At 44.3% G+C, this 16,686-nt stretch overlaps 1 protein-coding gene across 1 annotated transcript in view; it reads left to right on the forward strand.

The window, feature by feature from the left end:
- Positions 1-16,686, forward strand: part of ABCC3 (ATP binding cassette subfamily C member 3) — a 691,699-nt gene that overhangs the window by 205,847 nt on the left and 469,166 nt on the right. Inside the window, exon 3 of the mRNA XM_069200423.1 lies at positions 7,687-7,812. Within this exon, the coding sequence (XP_069056524.1) occupies positions 7,687-7,812 (126 nt within the window). The remainder of the gene's footprint in view (positions 1-7,686; positions 7,813-16,686) is intronic.

Raw genomic sequence — 16,686 nt, forward strand, 5'->3', positions numbered from 1 at the left:
AGGTAGGACATGCACTGGTGTGTTGTACATGTCCTAACAGTGAGATATTGCCACATTCGGGTTTCACTGTTGCAAGGCATATCTCCCTCATAGGTTAACATGGGGACTGCCTTTAAATAACCTTAAAGCGCAGATTCTCTTTCAGGGCAGCTAGAAATCTCGAGTTTGAGGTCTCTGAACTCACAATTTAAAAAGACATCTTTTAGTCAAGTTGGTTTTTAGATTGTGTGTTTGAAAATGCCACTTTTAGAAAGTAGGTATTTTCTTGCTTAAACCATTCTGTGACTCTGCCTGTTTGTGGCTGCCCCGTCTGGGTCAGTTTGACAGTTGGGCTGTTCATACCTCTCCTCTAGGCAGTGACACAAAGGGAGCTGGTGTGTAGCCTGCATATCCTGATGAGCCACCTGGGCTGGAGCGGAAGGAGGAGTGGTCTGTGCCTGCCCTCACACAACACAGTCTTCAACCCCCTGGTGTGTGTCTGGGGCCTGGCCTGGACAAGGAAGGATCTTGCAAACACTTGAGACTTTGCTTTGAAGTTTGCCAACTTCAAAGGCAGAAAGGGCTATACGAAGACCCAAAACCCCAGACTTTTATAATCTTTCTGGAATCAAGAGGAACCTCTGCCCAGGAGAAAAGCTGAAGAGCTGAAGGAGGAGTACTGTCCCATTGCAGTGTTACTTTGCTGGACTGGCCTGCAGTTGCTGCTTCTGCCTGAAAAGTGTGCCAAGGGAGAACTTTGCTGTGTGTCCTGCTTGTGAAAGTTCTCCAAGGGCTTGGAGTAGAGCTTGCCTCCTGTTGGAAGTCTCAGGGACACCGTTTCCTCAGCCTGCAGCACTGGGAACTTTTTGTTTTGTGCTGTTGAAGAGGAGAAACCACTGCAATGCCGCCAACGATGCTGCTGTCCTGCACCTTGACCTGCCGACGCCACACAGAGCCTCACTGCCCCACTTCACGCTGTGACCCTGGTCTCACCAACACCGTCATCAGACGACTTCACCGAGCCGCTGCTTGCACCACGACCTGTGGGCCCCGCACTCCGGCATCGCCTGCTCACACCACAGCCTGGGCATCCCCAACGCCGCCGCTCCAGCTGACACCGGTTCCGCTGCCTGCACTGTGGCCTGTGGACACCACTCATGAGGTACATGAAGCACGTCCCTTCCCGTACTGCAGCCCCGGTCAACCAGTGCCAGCACCATCGACTCCAGTGTTGTCACCAGGCTGTGGCCTGTGGACACCACTTGTGAGGGTCACAAAGAACCGTCTCGTCCTGCACTGCTGGCTTGGGCCTACCGACGACATCGCAGTGGCAATGATGATGCCACTGTCTGCACCGTGACTTGGTGACAACTCACGTCGTACAGCCAAGCTTCACACCACAGCCCTGGTCTCACCGATGCCGCTGGATGCCGTCACAGAGCCGCTGCCTGCACTGTGACCTGTGGGCACTGCACTTCGCATCGTCCTGCTTCGCACCGCAGTCCCGACATCATCCACGCCAGCGTTCCTGACTTCATCAGCCCAGAGTTCGATCTGCAACACATGTGACTTCAAAGGCCAAGGACCCCCACAACAACTCTGGAACCAACCACGCAACATCAGCGACGCAGCTCGCCGGAGCTTACCACGAGGATCACAACACCCTGCAATACCAAAGGTACTGTTTTGTGGGTCTTCCTGACACCGTAGCTGGCCCGTAACGCTGCGGCTGACCTGAACTGTTGGTTTTGTTGGTCACAACGCCGTGATAGCCCTCCAGGTGGAGCTTTTGACTTCAAGGAACTGTATTTTTTAGTAAATCTTGCAAAATTCATATCTTTAACACTGTATATTGGATTTTTTTTGTTTTAGTCTTGTTTTACACAGATAAATATTAGCTATGTTTTTAAACTGGTGTGGTGTCCTTTTGTAGTGTTTTTCCTTATTACTGTATGTTATGTGCAAATGCTTTACACATTGCTTCTGAGATAAGCCTGACTGCTCGTGCCAAGCTACCAAGGGGGTGAGCAGGGGTTATCTGAGCGGGTATCTTTCTTATCCTGATTAGAGTGAGGGTCCCTACTTGGACAGGGTGCAAACCGACTGCCAACTGGAGACCCCATTTCTAACATTTAGGAAAAGTAACTTTTAGAAATGTACCTTTTCCCTACCTGAAGCTTCTTTGATTTAGCCCTTCAGCAGCTGCCCAGTCAGTTTATGATCTTAAAGAGGTGTGAAAACTGATCCCAGAGCAGAGATATTGGCCTTGAAGTGGGATGGTAATTTTATCAGTTTGCAGGAAAACCAGGCAGACCCATGAACATCATTAACTTGTAAAGGGGCCCACCCTTTCACAAATGTAAGTTGAGACCTATAGAAGATAACCCTTTGTCTCCCTATCCAGGCTGTCTTTAAACCCAGTGGGAGGGGAGATATCTTCAGATCCAGTTTTGAGTGACCACACAGGCTGGGGCTGCTGATTCTCCTGGTCCCACCAATGCATAACCACGTTGGCTTTGCATAAAGGAGAGAAGATTCTCCCATTTTTAATTTTGTGAGTAAGGTGCACCGTGGGATTGTTTATAGTGAGGCTAACAGGAACTGCTGCATATGTGGGTGAGGTTACCATAGGGAACTTTTACCCCGTTGATTGCAGATGAGCCCTAAGTCCTTCTCACCAAGTAGCACCCCAAGGTACCATCCTTTGAACATTTTCTGGAAGAACAGTAGAAAGACTACCTCTGCTGTTTGAGAACAGTAAGGAGACGTGAGAGACTGGAGCTGCCCCACCTGTACCCAGGACAAAAGAGTGGCCTCAAAGGGTCAGTTAGTTGTACTTGTGTGTTGCTACAGCAAAGCAGCAAGCTGAAAATGACCTTTTCTCTGAAGTGTCCACCTGACTAGTTGCAACTGAACCTGGATTTGCCTTTGCTGCTGGCCTCTGATTGGGTGAGTCTTGACCTATAAGTGCTGCTCGTGAGGTCCTAGGATTCTTGACTGTGCTTAACTGGACTTCTCCAACAATATTTGAAAAACTGTGAGACTTGAAAAATTCGAACTGTCAGCCATCTGTGCACCTGAAGCAATGACCTAAGTCAGTTGGGCCGACGCACAACTTTGCTGGGATGAAGTAACAGAGTTTCCTGCTTGCAGCTCCTCCTCAGCAAATCTATTTCACTGTGCACTTGATGAAAAGGTATCTTGCCTTGTGGAACAAATTGTTGATAGCACCTTCAGCCTTGCCCCACTGGAGGTTTCGGAGCACTGAAAAAGAAACTAGCTCCCAATGAAGAAGTTGTGACCAATCAAAGGTGCCAATCATATCTGGTCAATGAGAGCACTTCCCTGGAAGCAAAAGTTGACTTTTCTTGCTTTGAGCTTTCCCAAGTCAGAACCAGTGGATTTAACAGGGCCTCGCTGGGGGATTTCGACTTCCATTTCAGAGATTAAATTCCAATGTAAAATTTCCATCTGGGATGAACCTAGTTGTTGTGTTTGACCTGCTCTCCATATCGGTATGCCTGAAATCGTGTCTAGGTCCCAGATTACTACAGCCATAGGCTATCATTGATCGTAAGTGTTTTTTTGCTGTATTTTTCCTTAAACCTTCTAAAATCCATATATCTGGTTCTCCCTATTGGATTTTTGTCTTGTAGTGTAATTTTGCTTATTAAGTTTTACTCTATATTTATAAAGTGTCCTCATCACCTTTAACCCAGTTACTATTAAACACCAGTTAATCAACTATGCCTCCTAATGAAGTCTGGTTTAATCTGGTTGGGTCATGGTCTTTTACTCTGCTTTACTGTCCCAGTGTTTGCAGAGCTGAGTCGGGTTATAATCATTGGACCCCTTCATGTCTAGTTTGGGAACATGCCATCATAGGGAACCAAAGTTTAGCTTTGTTCTTATTACCCACACATCTTGAGTCTATCAAGCATACTGCCTTTAGTTTAATTACTAGTTCTGTAAAATCTGTAATAGAGGGATCAATGCACTTTTTACAAAATATTTGCCTCCTATCACTATTTGATGAAACATTAGCTTTCTTTCTTTAATGTGCATTGCCTTTCCCTCCTCCTCTTATTCTTTTCCGAATATGGCATGTTCGGGTCTCACCTTAGTAGCTTGGCCTGACATATCAGCAACCACTGAACTTACTTTCTCCCAGAACTCCTTTAAAACAGGATATTCAACAAACATATAAAGGTCATCGGCTCTGACTAACTTACACGTTCTGCACTGAGACTGGTTCACGTCTGTTATCCTAAATAGGTTGTAAGGAGTTCAGTAGGCCCTATACAATGTAAACAAATGGTTTCTTTTAACTCTAGCAGGTCTCAGTGTCATATAGATAACAAAAGACACTTGCCATAAATTCTCCATCCGGTCACTTCGCAAACATCCTTTCAATAGTCTGTGGGGTGTCAATAACATTGAGTCTTCAATTATTTTCAACTACTCCAGGGAGGCCTACATTCCCTTATTCTGTGCCTTAAATGCCACCAGCTTATGTGAGTTCCTTGCTACATATGCTGTTGTCTTTGTCACTGTCTCCTCTAATGTTGTTGCCCTCATGACCATTTCATCTATTTTATCAGAGAGCTTTTGGCATTCATCACAGATCTCCCTTTGATTGCTCTCAGATATGCTGAACCTGTTTTTCATTTCCTTAGCAAGATCTAGTAGCTGCCTGTCTCTTTTCCAAAGCTTGGGTCCTCTGACACTTTAATGCAGACGTTTGCTTTTGTGTTTCTGGTGATGTATTTTTTGTGGGGTTGTGTTTGGCTTCTGGTTCAGGTTACTACACTGATTAGTATTGCAATTCAAAACCAATTGTGATGAGTTTGCTTTCTGAAAGGGAGCCCCCTTCAGTATGACCTTCACCTGAACTGTGCAAAGTGCCTTCTTACTATCTTCTTGCTCCTCCCATTCTCCCTGAACGTATGCAGGCCAAACATATTGGTTAGCATCAGTGGCGGCTGGCAGCTTTGGGAGGGATGGGGGCGGGCAGGAAGTACACACACACACACACACACACGTACATTCTTTCACACACACACGCCTGCACGCACGCACATCCATTAACAACACTCATAATATTCAAACAGGCACGCACGCACCAAACATTCATTTTAAAACATCACACACACACACTTACTTTCAGCCTCGAGGTCCCAGGAGGGGAGGGACCTTAGGTCAGCCATTGAGGGAAGGCAGCAGTCCCGGCCTCATCACAGAGTGGGATGGGGGTCAGTGAGACTTCTGACCCCACCCCACTCTGTGCCGGAGTGTCACTGATTAACACTGAAGAACCCAGGTCGAAGTCAATGGGTGACGCTTTCCTCGTCGCCTACGGGAGGGCCTCAAGGCACCTTGGCTGAGCTGAGGAGGTCATGCCCATAGGAGCTGTGACCTCCTCAGCCCAGCAAAGTTCAGTTCAGGCAGCCAGGCGTCTGCACAAATCGCGCATGTCTGCTCCTGGCTGCCTGACCTGAACATGAAGAGTGTTTGTCAGACTGACCTTTGTTCAGCCTGACAGACACTCTTCATGAGGGGCAAAAGGTGGGGGGCATGGCCCCTCCGCCCTAAAGGATGGGCAGCGCCTGGTGAGCATTACTGTACTGCCCGTATTTCCTCCTTAAACCATGAAAAGGTCCAAAGTAACCAAGTCCTTACTGGAATCAACATGCCCCAACTCATCTCTATGGGCTGTTGTAGTGATAGTGTGATCCTTTTGGGATGTTCAAAGACATGACCCCAGATATGAAGTAGACTTCAGCAGCTTAGTAGAATTAGGAGATTTAGGGTCAACAGACCTCCACATTACGAGGTTGGCATGCAGACCTGCCAACCTACCGCCATCCCCATCACGCTCTCCGATCTCGATGGATTGACAGCGGTGCAGGCTGTAATCAGCCAGGGTGACACTGAACTCTGAACCTTGGCATGGGCAGTGCAGTTCCCCCCCTGCCCAGCATCCTCAAAATGTGCACTGTCTGCACAGCACAGGACTGCTCCGGGTGCTGGTGCCCTCTGCATGTGGCAGCATTGCCACCAGCTCTATTATGAGCCAGTGGCCATGCTGCTGCACCTTTCCCACAGGGCTGACGGATGGGCACCTTGGTTCCCTCCTGTCAGCCCAGTGGGAAAGTCATAATAGGGCCGGTGGGGGACCGCCATCTCAGCGGTGGTTTCCTCACCACTGATCTGGCAGTTAGCAAAGCCGACTGCCAAACTCTTAATCAGGCCCTTAGTCTTGAGTTTCCGACTTTCATTTAATGTGCTGGCACCCACTTTCCCTCTTATTATCTCAGTGATTCTCCCATTCTTTGTTGACATTCCACCTCAGATTTCCAGGTACAAGCCTGAGTACAAGTCACTAATCTTCGTTTGGTTGTTACAAGGGGGAAACCTGGTTGGGGGTCCTGACCATAACTGGTACCTTAATTGGTGACAATTATCACCTGCTTGCAGGCCCCCACACTTATCAGCTCTTGTGTCACACACATGTGTCCATTTAACACCTGCTCAACTCCTTCACTGTTCAGTGTTTCGACCGCTCAAAGATTGCCTGATATATCAGGCTCTGCAGTTGATTTGCTGTATTGAGGACCCCACAGCAAAGTCCACCACATCAGGAAGCTCTCCTCTTGATCCAGCCCTCTTCTCCCTGTAATTGCAGTAGGCAATGATGCTGCAGAACCAGCCTGTGCTAACACCATCTCTAGAGCCCCTGAAGGAGATCTTCCAGGTGACGAGGCAGTTGCTGTACACTGCTGCAGCAGCCATTGTAACTAGTAGCCAGCAACCCGGAGAATCATGCATTGGTTTTTACACCCTTGCAACAGCTGCACTACAACCAAACACAAAGTGTAAATATCCTCTGCAGGGTAGAGGGGGGTTACAGAGGGGACAGGAGAGCTTAAACGATTGAGCGCCTGAGAGGCAGGGGTAGTTTGGATGCACAAACTACATGACCTTTAGGGGAGAGAGGCTTACACACACCTGCGGCAGAAGATCAGGCTTCCACTATGTTCCTCCTTCCTGTTTTATAACTTCTAAATTCTTTACACATTTTCTCTAATTTAAACCTGTCTGCTCTGTGTCATTGCAACCAGAGATTGAGCTGAGGTTGAAAATCTTGAAACATTTGCCTGGACATAACAGGTTAGGGACTTTATTACTTGTTGTGGATCACTGTCCACCTCAATTAATAATTCATTTTCTTACACATTTATAGTGTTTCTGTCTTATGTGTTACCTCATAAGGGTAATGATTGCACTATTTTGAGGCCTCCATCCATGACTAATATGGGCATGGTATCTGTATTGTGATTAGCACACTGAATATTGCATGTTTAAGAATTTCATGGAGAGAAAAATATATTTTGTCGAAATGTACACAATGAGTCTTGAGTTGGCTTCATTCAGTTTCTTTAAAACATTTAAATGCATTTAAAATTGTCAGACTGTCTATATTGCAATATACTCCACATGTCTTTTATTGAGGTGTTGTACAAGATGTGGGTGACCACATTGTGGACTTCCTAGATTCTGACATGTTCATTTATCTGTGATGTTGCACATTAATATAGTCAAGTAACATACATTTGACAATAGGTCGAAAAAAAAGAAAATTATGTTAAATTGCTAAAGAATATGTTCATACATTTCACTAAATGTGTGTACCTTATGTTTTTTCAGATTTTTGCAGTGCTGCTTTGGTGTATTTGTTGGGCAGATCTCTTCTATTCCTTTCATGGGCTTGTTCAAGGCCAGAGGCTTCCACCAGTCTACTTCATAACACCACTGATCCTTGGAGTCACAATGGTTAGAACTGTACTTTATTTCATTGGAATTCATGAAATCTGGCAGTATTTGTATAAAACATTTCACTGTTTTTCCTATTACTGTCTAGATTTGACATCAATAATCACCTGATATGGAAATGACGTATGTCCTAGTTTATAATAATTAATTACAATTGGGTTGTGCTCTCATGCTGCCTTCTGCCAGAGCCAGCCGGCAGTGTGAAAGAAAGGTCACAGAGCAGAATTACAACTGTTATTTATCGTCTGGGCTATTTCTTTAAGTGAAAAATGAGAAGTAGAAAGATGATCTTCTTGCACCATGTTTACTTGTGTTGCAGGATTCTTTTTTAATTAAAAAGTAGAAATCTTTGTAAGTACATTTTGAACAACCATTTTAAAAAGTGAATTAGGGGCTCATAATGAGTCCAGGAACCGCCAGACTTGCGGTGACAGTCGGACCACCGCACTCCAGACAGTCAAATCGCCACAATACGACCCTGATGGTCTGACCGCCAAGGGACCACCATCACCATCGGGAACGTGGTTCCTGACAGGTTGACAGCAGGTGGACTCGTTGTCAGCTGTGGTAGCGCTGAACTCAGCGCCACCGTGCTGATCTCAGCTTCTGTTTCCACCAGTCTTTCTCTGGTGGGGACCTTGCCATGGAAAGGCTGGCGGAAACACAGCGCAGGAGGCCCCCCTGCCCAGCACCCTCAGAATGTGCATTATTTTCTTTGCAGACAGTATGCACTCTAAGGATGCTGGTGTGCTAAGGAAGCCAAGGTCAATACTGTAGCACTGTTTCCGTCTGACCGGCAGGAACTTTGTAATGCGATGTTTCCGCGGGTCAGCCCAGTGGGAAGATAGTAATATGACAAGGGGAGGCAGCTGGTCTGACGGCTACCTCCTCTCTGCGAGATTGGTGTTTTCCGACTGCCAAACACATAATGAGGCCCTTAGACAGCTATGTAGGGTTGGACTGGGATAACAATTAAGACCAGGCACTCCTAAAGAAAATGGCCCACACTCCAGGATCGTCCCTTTCATTGATCACCATTTGCTTAGTTTCATCGGACGAATTCTAAGAGAAATAAGCATTTGAAAGCTCATAGAGATGTAAAGTTGGAGAAAAATAGAAGCAATGGAGTTTTGCCAGGCTGGCAAGGTGAAATAAAACAGCCACAACCACATATCTGGCTAGGGATCCCATCTGGCTGTTTTTCTTAACAGTATGACTGGTATTTTCATGTCCTACCTGTACGAAAATGTAGAAAATCACCCAAAGCCTTTATTTTAAACTCTGATCATTACATGCTTTCAAAGCTACCATAATGCAAAATCACATTAAAATGTTTTGTTAAAATGTGGTGAGTTAAACCTAGACAGAGCTAGAAAAAAGCCACTTTTAAAAGAACTATGGATGTTTTTATATAAGCAGTCCTTCTTATTGATCATAGCTCGGACCTTTGCAGAATCTGGTAATTTATATTTTGTTTGTGTGGTTCTACAGGACTAGTTATATTACACAAGATCAAATTCCTTGACTCTAAAGTAGTTTACAGCCTCTCTATTTTTCTTTCTGGGAAAGGAGGCCTCACAGTGATGCCAGTGCACAAAGGCACCTCCTGATGCCAGTGCACAAAGGCACCTCCTCCTCCTCACCAGGCCCTAAAAGACACTGGACTGAGATAACATCTGCCCCCAGCGAGGCCTCCTCATACTCCCTCCTCCCCTGCTCACCATGGCCAGAATGTGGTGGCCCATCAGGGAGGCGTCAGGTGGAAAACTGGTCAGAAACACCCCCCCCCCTTCCGCACCCCTACCCGAGGTAAGGATAGCCCAAAGGCCAGAGTAACACCTGGCCCCCAGGCTGCTCAGGTGGGGGTAGGCATGGCCGCGTCTGGGCCTGCCAAACTGTATGGCTCTGTGGGCGGTTAACGGAGATAGAAACTGGCCCACATGTGACCTTGAGGCACTGGCCCATTGCCCAGTTCCTGACTGCCCGCCTTCCCAATCCGACCCTGCAGCTGTGCCAAGTTTCCCAGATCCTTGTGTAATCTCTCGCTCCATTTTAGGCTTTATTTCTGCAGTCTGTTACTTGAAGAGCTATATACATGGACATCAATTCACCAAAATGCCAGGGGTAGCGGAAGTGACATTACATGCCATTTCATCTTTACTTTTACTCACACGCACATGCTTACACATATACACACATTCACTCATACACACACTCTCTTTTACATAAGCACACTCTCACCCACAAGCATGCACACAGCATACATTTAAACGTGTTTTTTACTTACCTCAGCTACTAAGGAGGGTCATATTCCAGCTAACTATACTTCATGTGTTATTACACTAATAGTGAATAATATATTACGCACTATTAGTGTAATAAAAATCTGAATGAAAAAAGGAAAGTGATTTTGCCCCCTCTGAGGCCAGGGGTCGCAAGGGCAGTACCAGGTGTCCAAGGAACAAGAGGATCCTGCTGCGACTCCTGGAGACCCCTAAATGTCCTCCTTGGTTGTATACCCATTATAAAATTTGCACTAGTCATTGAATGTAAACAATAAGCGGGTAATTTTGACCCTGGCGGTACGAGACCGCCAGGGCTAAAATGACGGAAACACTGCCAACAGGCTGGCGGTGCTTCCAGGCGTATTACGACGGTCGCACCGCCGGGGCCGGCGGTATTCCGCCACTTTTGCCCCAGCTGTGATAATCCGCCTGGGCAGCGCTGCTTGCAGCGCTGCCCAGGGGATTACGAGTCCCCGACCGCCAGCCTTTTTCTGGCGGGTTGCACCGCCAGGAAAAGGCTGGCGGAACGGGGAGTCGTGGGGCCCCTGGGGGCCTCTGCACTGCCCATGCAGTGTGGAATGTTGAAATATGTAATGATCGGATTAGGTTCCTTGTTTGTATTAACAACGTGGAATATGTGATTATTATGAAACTGCACCCACGTGGGGATGAATTGTATTGAAGCCAAGGACGTCTATCCTCGCCTTTTTCTTTTTTTTTAATCTTATCTAGCACCGGATGTGCAACCCAGTTCCAGGAAGCTCGTATTCTTAAAGCAACGACAGAATAACTGCTATGTAATCTATTTAGGTTCATTGTTTTGTACATAATCTTGCAGAGATCCGACTCTCTTGGGTATACAATGGAAGCTCTTGAATACGTTTCCAAAAGCCACAGACCCTTTCACAGGATACGAACATAAACTATAAGTCTGAAATGTCTGTATGGAAAATAAACGAAAAGTAGCGCAAGTCGAGATTTGGCGCCAATTTGCAAATATTGTGCTGTTGTTATTTTCCACACTGTTTACACCACCTGTATGCACTTATTGACCAATGAGTATGTACTGGTTGATTCACATAGTACTGCAAATGCTGGAATACAATTGCACTACCATCTTTGTAATCCATGTAATTTGAATATGTATTCGACACACTTCTTTCTATGCTGCTTTCTTGAAAGTATGAACCTTGTGTTTCATATTACATACGGCTGTGAAATAGCATTTATATATAATTCCATTACTGGGGTTAATTTGTTGCAGTAACTCTTAAGGTCTGCTTAAAGGAAATAGTTCTGGTGTGCTTTAGTTTTTATAATTAATACACATTATTTCTCTCATGTCTATTAAGCCATTGTTGGCATACCCTTAAAAGTAAAGAGCTTTCCTTGTTGCACGCATTCTCAGTTTTTTTCTTTTGAGCAAAAACATTTCATACACGCATCAAAAGCAATTTTCATCCTGCTTTTGAACAGCACACGGTGTGAACATGAGTTGTTTATTTTTCAGGGACTGTAATTTGTTTACAATCTACACCACACACATTTATCTTAGATCTGCATAATATTTTGTTAACACAACAGTTTCTTAACACATTTAAAGAAAAATTCTTAAAGCTGACTATAAACTGATAATTTGAATTTACCAATCCATAAAAATGTGAAAGAGGTCTGAGATTTTAAACATTCTGGAAAGATCTGGGGCTAGAGGTACGAATATCTGGTCACAAAATACTGGTCTCAAATTACAACCAGTATTTTTGCAATTAGTAAAGAATTTAAAGAACCAACCTATGTATTAATTGGTAAGTTCCTAAAATTTCAAATTGTGGGTTGCAATTTGACCTACCTCATGAGTATTAATGAGGTAGGTTGCAAATTGCGACTTTTTATGATTGGAGGCCAGTGCAGGAATAAGTGGCCTGCTGGGGCCAGCAGACCACTATGTCTGTTATTGCCTTTCAGTGTCTGGTTTGCTAAAGACATCTTGGGGACATTCAGAGAGCTGAGTTAGTAATGCATTCTGCTCTTTGCTTGTCATTGGCTCTGTGGTTTGTAACGCACATTATCTGGATTTATTTGTTTTAGGCTATCCAGCTTGAGTTCGGTCCTTCCCTTGCCAAAACCTTATTTCCATATCCTTCTGAGTTCTCCATTTCTGCAAATAGGCCTGTAAATCTTTTTCTTATCTGGTCACATTTGCTGTGCATTCAAAGACCGAGGTCAAATATCAGGCGCTGTGTTCAGAGGGTGCTTGTTTCCTTTTCCTTTTCTGACTTCAAAGTGAGATGATTCATGTGACAATCTTGCTGAACATTAGGGATAGGAAAGAGTTTTTTGTTCTAGCCCACAACAACATGTAAATGAACTGCTTATATATTTCAGAATATATCAAAATTAGGAACACAAATGAACCACATGTTTTGTTATTTTGGAAGTGTGTTGGAAATTATTAATACTTTAATCTGATCAGAATAAATCATTACCCTATGTAATGCAATTTCCACACATTTTCCTCTGTGCACGTATAGATTTATTAGTAAAACTGTATGCCTGTGCAAATGTAATGGTCATTTGAACTGAAAATGTGTTGTCTGCAATGGCAGTGTCCCACCACACTATGAATACTCCATTCTATGCCGCTTCAGTCTACTCTGCACCACTCCACACCACTGCACTATACTCTGCATCGCTCCACTTTACATCACTTCATGCCATTGCACTCTGCACCATTGCACTCTACGCCACTTCACACTTTACCTCTCTACTCTACCCTGCCTACTCTGTGCCAATGCACTCTTTTCCACTCTACAAGACTGCACTTTTCGCCACTGCACTCTACACTGCTCCAGCGAAGGCCATTCGAATCTACTCTGCACAACTCCACTCTATGCCACTTTACTCTATGAAGCTCTGCAAAACTGCCCTCTGTGCCACTGCACTTCATGCCAATACACTCCACAACAATGTACTTTACTCTGTAACACTTAACTCTATGCCCCTGCACTCTAACCCAGTGGTTCCCAAACTTTTGACTTCTGTGGACCCCCACTTTATCTATACTGGAACACGGGGACCCCCACTGAATCATTATTGGTATCCAGGGACCCCCCAATGAGTCATTACTGAAAGCTGGGGACCTAATCTGTTAATATTATTAATTTTTTTAAGCAGTCACAGACCCCCTGAAGAGGATTTGCTGGCCCCCACGGGTCCCTGGACCTCAAGTTGGGAACCACTGCTCTACGCCACTCCACTGTATGCCACTCTAATCTATTCCACTGCACACTACACCACTTTAGTCTCTGCCATTGCACTCTATGCCACTCTGTGCAACTGAAATCTACCCTGCACTCTGTGCAACTGAACTCCACTATATGCCACTTCACTCTACTCTGAAACAATCTACTCTACACCTTTACACTATATGCCAGTCTACTCCCCTCTGCACCACTCCTTTCTATGCCACTGCACTCTACGAAACTCTACTCTTAACTTCTGCTCTCTGTGCCAGAGCTTTCTCCAACTGCACTCTGTCACTCCAGTCTATGCCACTGCTCTCTATGCCACTCTCCTCTACTCTTCCCCCACTGCACTGACACTCTACTTTGCAACACTTCACTCTCCACACTAAACTCTTTGCCACTCTACTCTGAACTACTCCACTCTATGCTACTCCACTCTACACCACTGCACTCTAGGCCACTACACTCTATGGCACTATACTCTACTCTGCACCACTCTGCACCACTGTACGCCACTGCAGTTTATGCCACTCGACTCTAATCTGCACTCTGTGCCACTGCACTCTGTCACTAGACTCTACTCTGTGCCACTGCCTTCTGCATCACTCAACTCTATGTCACTCCACTCTGCACCACTATATGCCATGTCACTACACTCTACGCCACTCTAATTTACTCTGCACCACTCTACTCTGCACTACTGCACTCTGCAACACTGCACTCTACTATGCACCGCTCTAATCTATGCCACTGCATTCTATGACACTCAATTGTGTACGGCTGAATTCAGTGTGTCTAATCTCAATGCCACTGCACTTCACGCCACTATACCCTGCAACACTCTACGCCAATGCACTCTACACCAGTCCCCTCTAATCTATACCACTCCAGTGTATGCCACTCTACATGACTCCACACTATGCCACTTCAATGCACAACACTCTCTGCCACTCCACTCAAGAACACTCTATTCTACTCTTTGCCATTGCACTCTATGACACTCCTCACCAGTCTACTCTATTCCACTAACTTTAGCCGAGCTGAACAGAAGCCACTCTTGGGTACAACATGGCTAAAGCACATTGGCAAATCCAATATCTCTTGCATATGCAAGACCTATTGGCTTTGCAAATGCTTGTCTTTAATGGAAACAGAACAGTGTTTAAAATGAAAAGCTTACTTCTTTTGTTGGTTTAAGAGTTGGCAGTGATCCGATGATCTCTGCCTACTCTTCAACAAACTATTTTTGTTTATATTCACAAAGGGGAAGGAATTCCAAAGGGACCCATTCTTTTTTACAAATGGAATACTAACCCCTTTTGAGGTTTTGGTAAAATACCAATGTTTTGCAACCAGATTTTGATAGCAAAAGCATTGATCCATTACATACAGTTTTGGTATTTTGAAGGGATGCCTATAGCATAGAATCAGAACCCACTCACAATCCCATTTTAGGAGTCTGAAAAACGTTTGTAACTACTGAAATAGGATTAATAAATAAGAAAAAAGTGTTTAACAGTCACATATAAATTGAAGCATGTGTGACCATTACAGTGGTTAGTACATGTGGACCCAGGCTCTTGTTAGTATTCCTGTTTACAGAGGAAGCTGGTATCACATTTGGCTTAATGCCAACACCAAAAACCTTTTTTCCTGCACCCCTAGTATGAGTCGTATATTAACACCCTTGCAAATTACTTTATTATGAGTGTAACAACCAGTTACACAATCTGGTTCCTGCGGAATGTGTAAGCTTATTGAAAAACAAGCAACTCTAATTTGATTCAGTAGCATTGCTAGTAAAAGAAAAGAAAGGAGGTGCCTTACATAAGCTACCATCAGAAGCCTATTGAGTAGCTTATCCTAACTGACTTTGCTTTCCTTGTAGGCGCATCTCTTTCTCTTGCAAACAATCAGCCCTCACAACATTATCACTTGCAGGGGGAAAACATGTAAAGTATTTAAATGTATCACCCTGCTATTACTGTCTGAGGACCTTGCCAAAACAGAGGAGTGCTATCCCCCACTCATAGGCGCTTGACTCCAAAATAAAAAATGTGTACAGGGAACTGTTAAATATTTTTAATAATTCAGACCATAGCACATGGTTAAAAACTAGATCACATGTAGTGATCAGTTGTCAAGGGTGGCCAATATGTATAAATCCCACAAGAATTTCTGGCAATTTTATCAGGGCAAGAAGGCATTTACTTTGCCCTGTTTATGTACCGGACCAAGAGTCCCCCCTGGTAAAAGAATACCAGTGGATAATGGCTTTGGCTGCTATATGTAGAGAAACTCTTTATATTGACCAGTTGTGGTGCCTGTGACTCTTCAAGTTAAGGGTCCACCAGATTTGTCTGACATATTCAGAGAAGGTACAAATTTAATGAAGTCATTTTAAATGTGGATATTTTTACTCGGTATGTGGTGGTGACCGTTCAAGATCTAACATTTCATATAACGTGGCACCCTGACAGGAACTTATCTTTTTTGCACGCTGTCCCCCCGAGGTATATGTGGGGGCAGGGTAGCGTAGATTGCTAGGCCAAGGGATTGATCAAATTGATATCCTTGAAGTGTTAACTGGATTTATCGTTATTTTGAGGCATCCCATCAGGGGATCTATCAGAAGACCTCAATTAGTGAACAGAGTTAAGAAGGGATCGAGGCTGACAGTAGTGAGTGAGAGGATGAAGAGCCCTGCTGAGTCAAAGAAGTGTAACGTAATGGATACACAATTTTTAAATGCTCTTAGACAGAAGAGCATTTTCTTTGCTAAGAGCAGATATATTCAACGTCATTTTAAGAACATATGGAATGTTGACTTCTGAAAGAAGTTGGGTTTACTGTAAAACAAAAGAGTTCATGCTGAACAGTGATGAGTAAAGAATGTCATATTAGTATTTTGACTTCAATATTTCAAGAAGTATTAATGGAGTAGCAGAGCATTATTATTTTCTCTAATTAATCTGTGCAGAATGATCTTTTCAGAATTTTTAGACAGATTCACATGGTAGATTACTTGTTAGAGTTGGGTTCAAATTTGATCAAGTTGCACATGCTTTTGTGAGACCAGGATCACAGAATTAAAGTAAGTATAACATGGCTGTGAGAAATTGGATTATTAGATGGGGTCGATGTTAGTCCACCACAAGTAATAATGTTATTATTGTTGTTAGTTCCAGTAAAGTTTCTAGTAATTTAAATCCAAGCTCAACCCTGCATAGCTATGGCGAAGGCCAGACAGGTTTTAAGCATGAAAATGTGTACAGCATTTAGAAATACTAAAACAGTTAAAAAGTCAAAGCACATCAAAATAAAAATCCCACTCAAATGTATAA

This window comes from Pleurodeles waltl, chromosome 7, assembly GCF_031143425.1.
Source record: "Pleurodeles waltl isolate 20211129_DDA chromosome 7, aPleWal1.hap1.20221129, whole genome shotgun sequence".
Classification (NCBI taxonomy): domain Eukaryota; kingdom Metazoa; phylum Chordata; class Amphibia; order Caudata; family Salamandridae; genus Pleurodeles; species Pleurodeles waltl.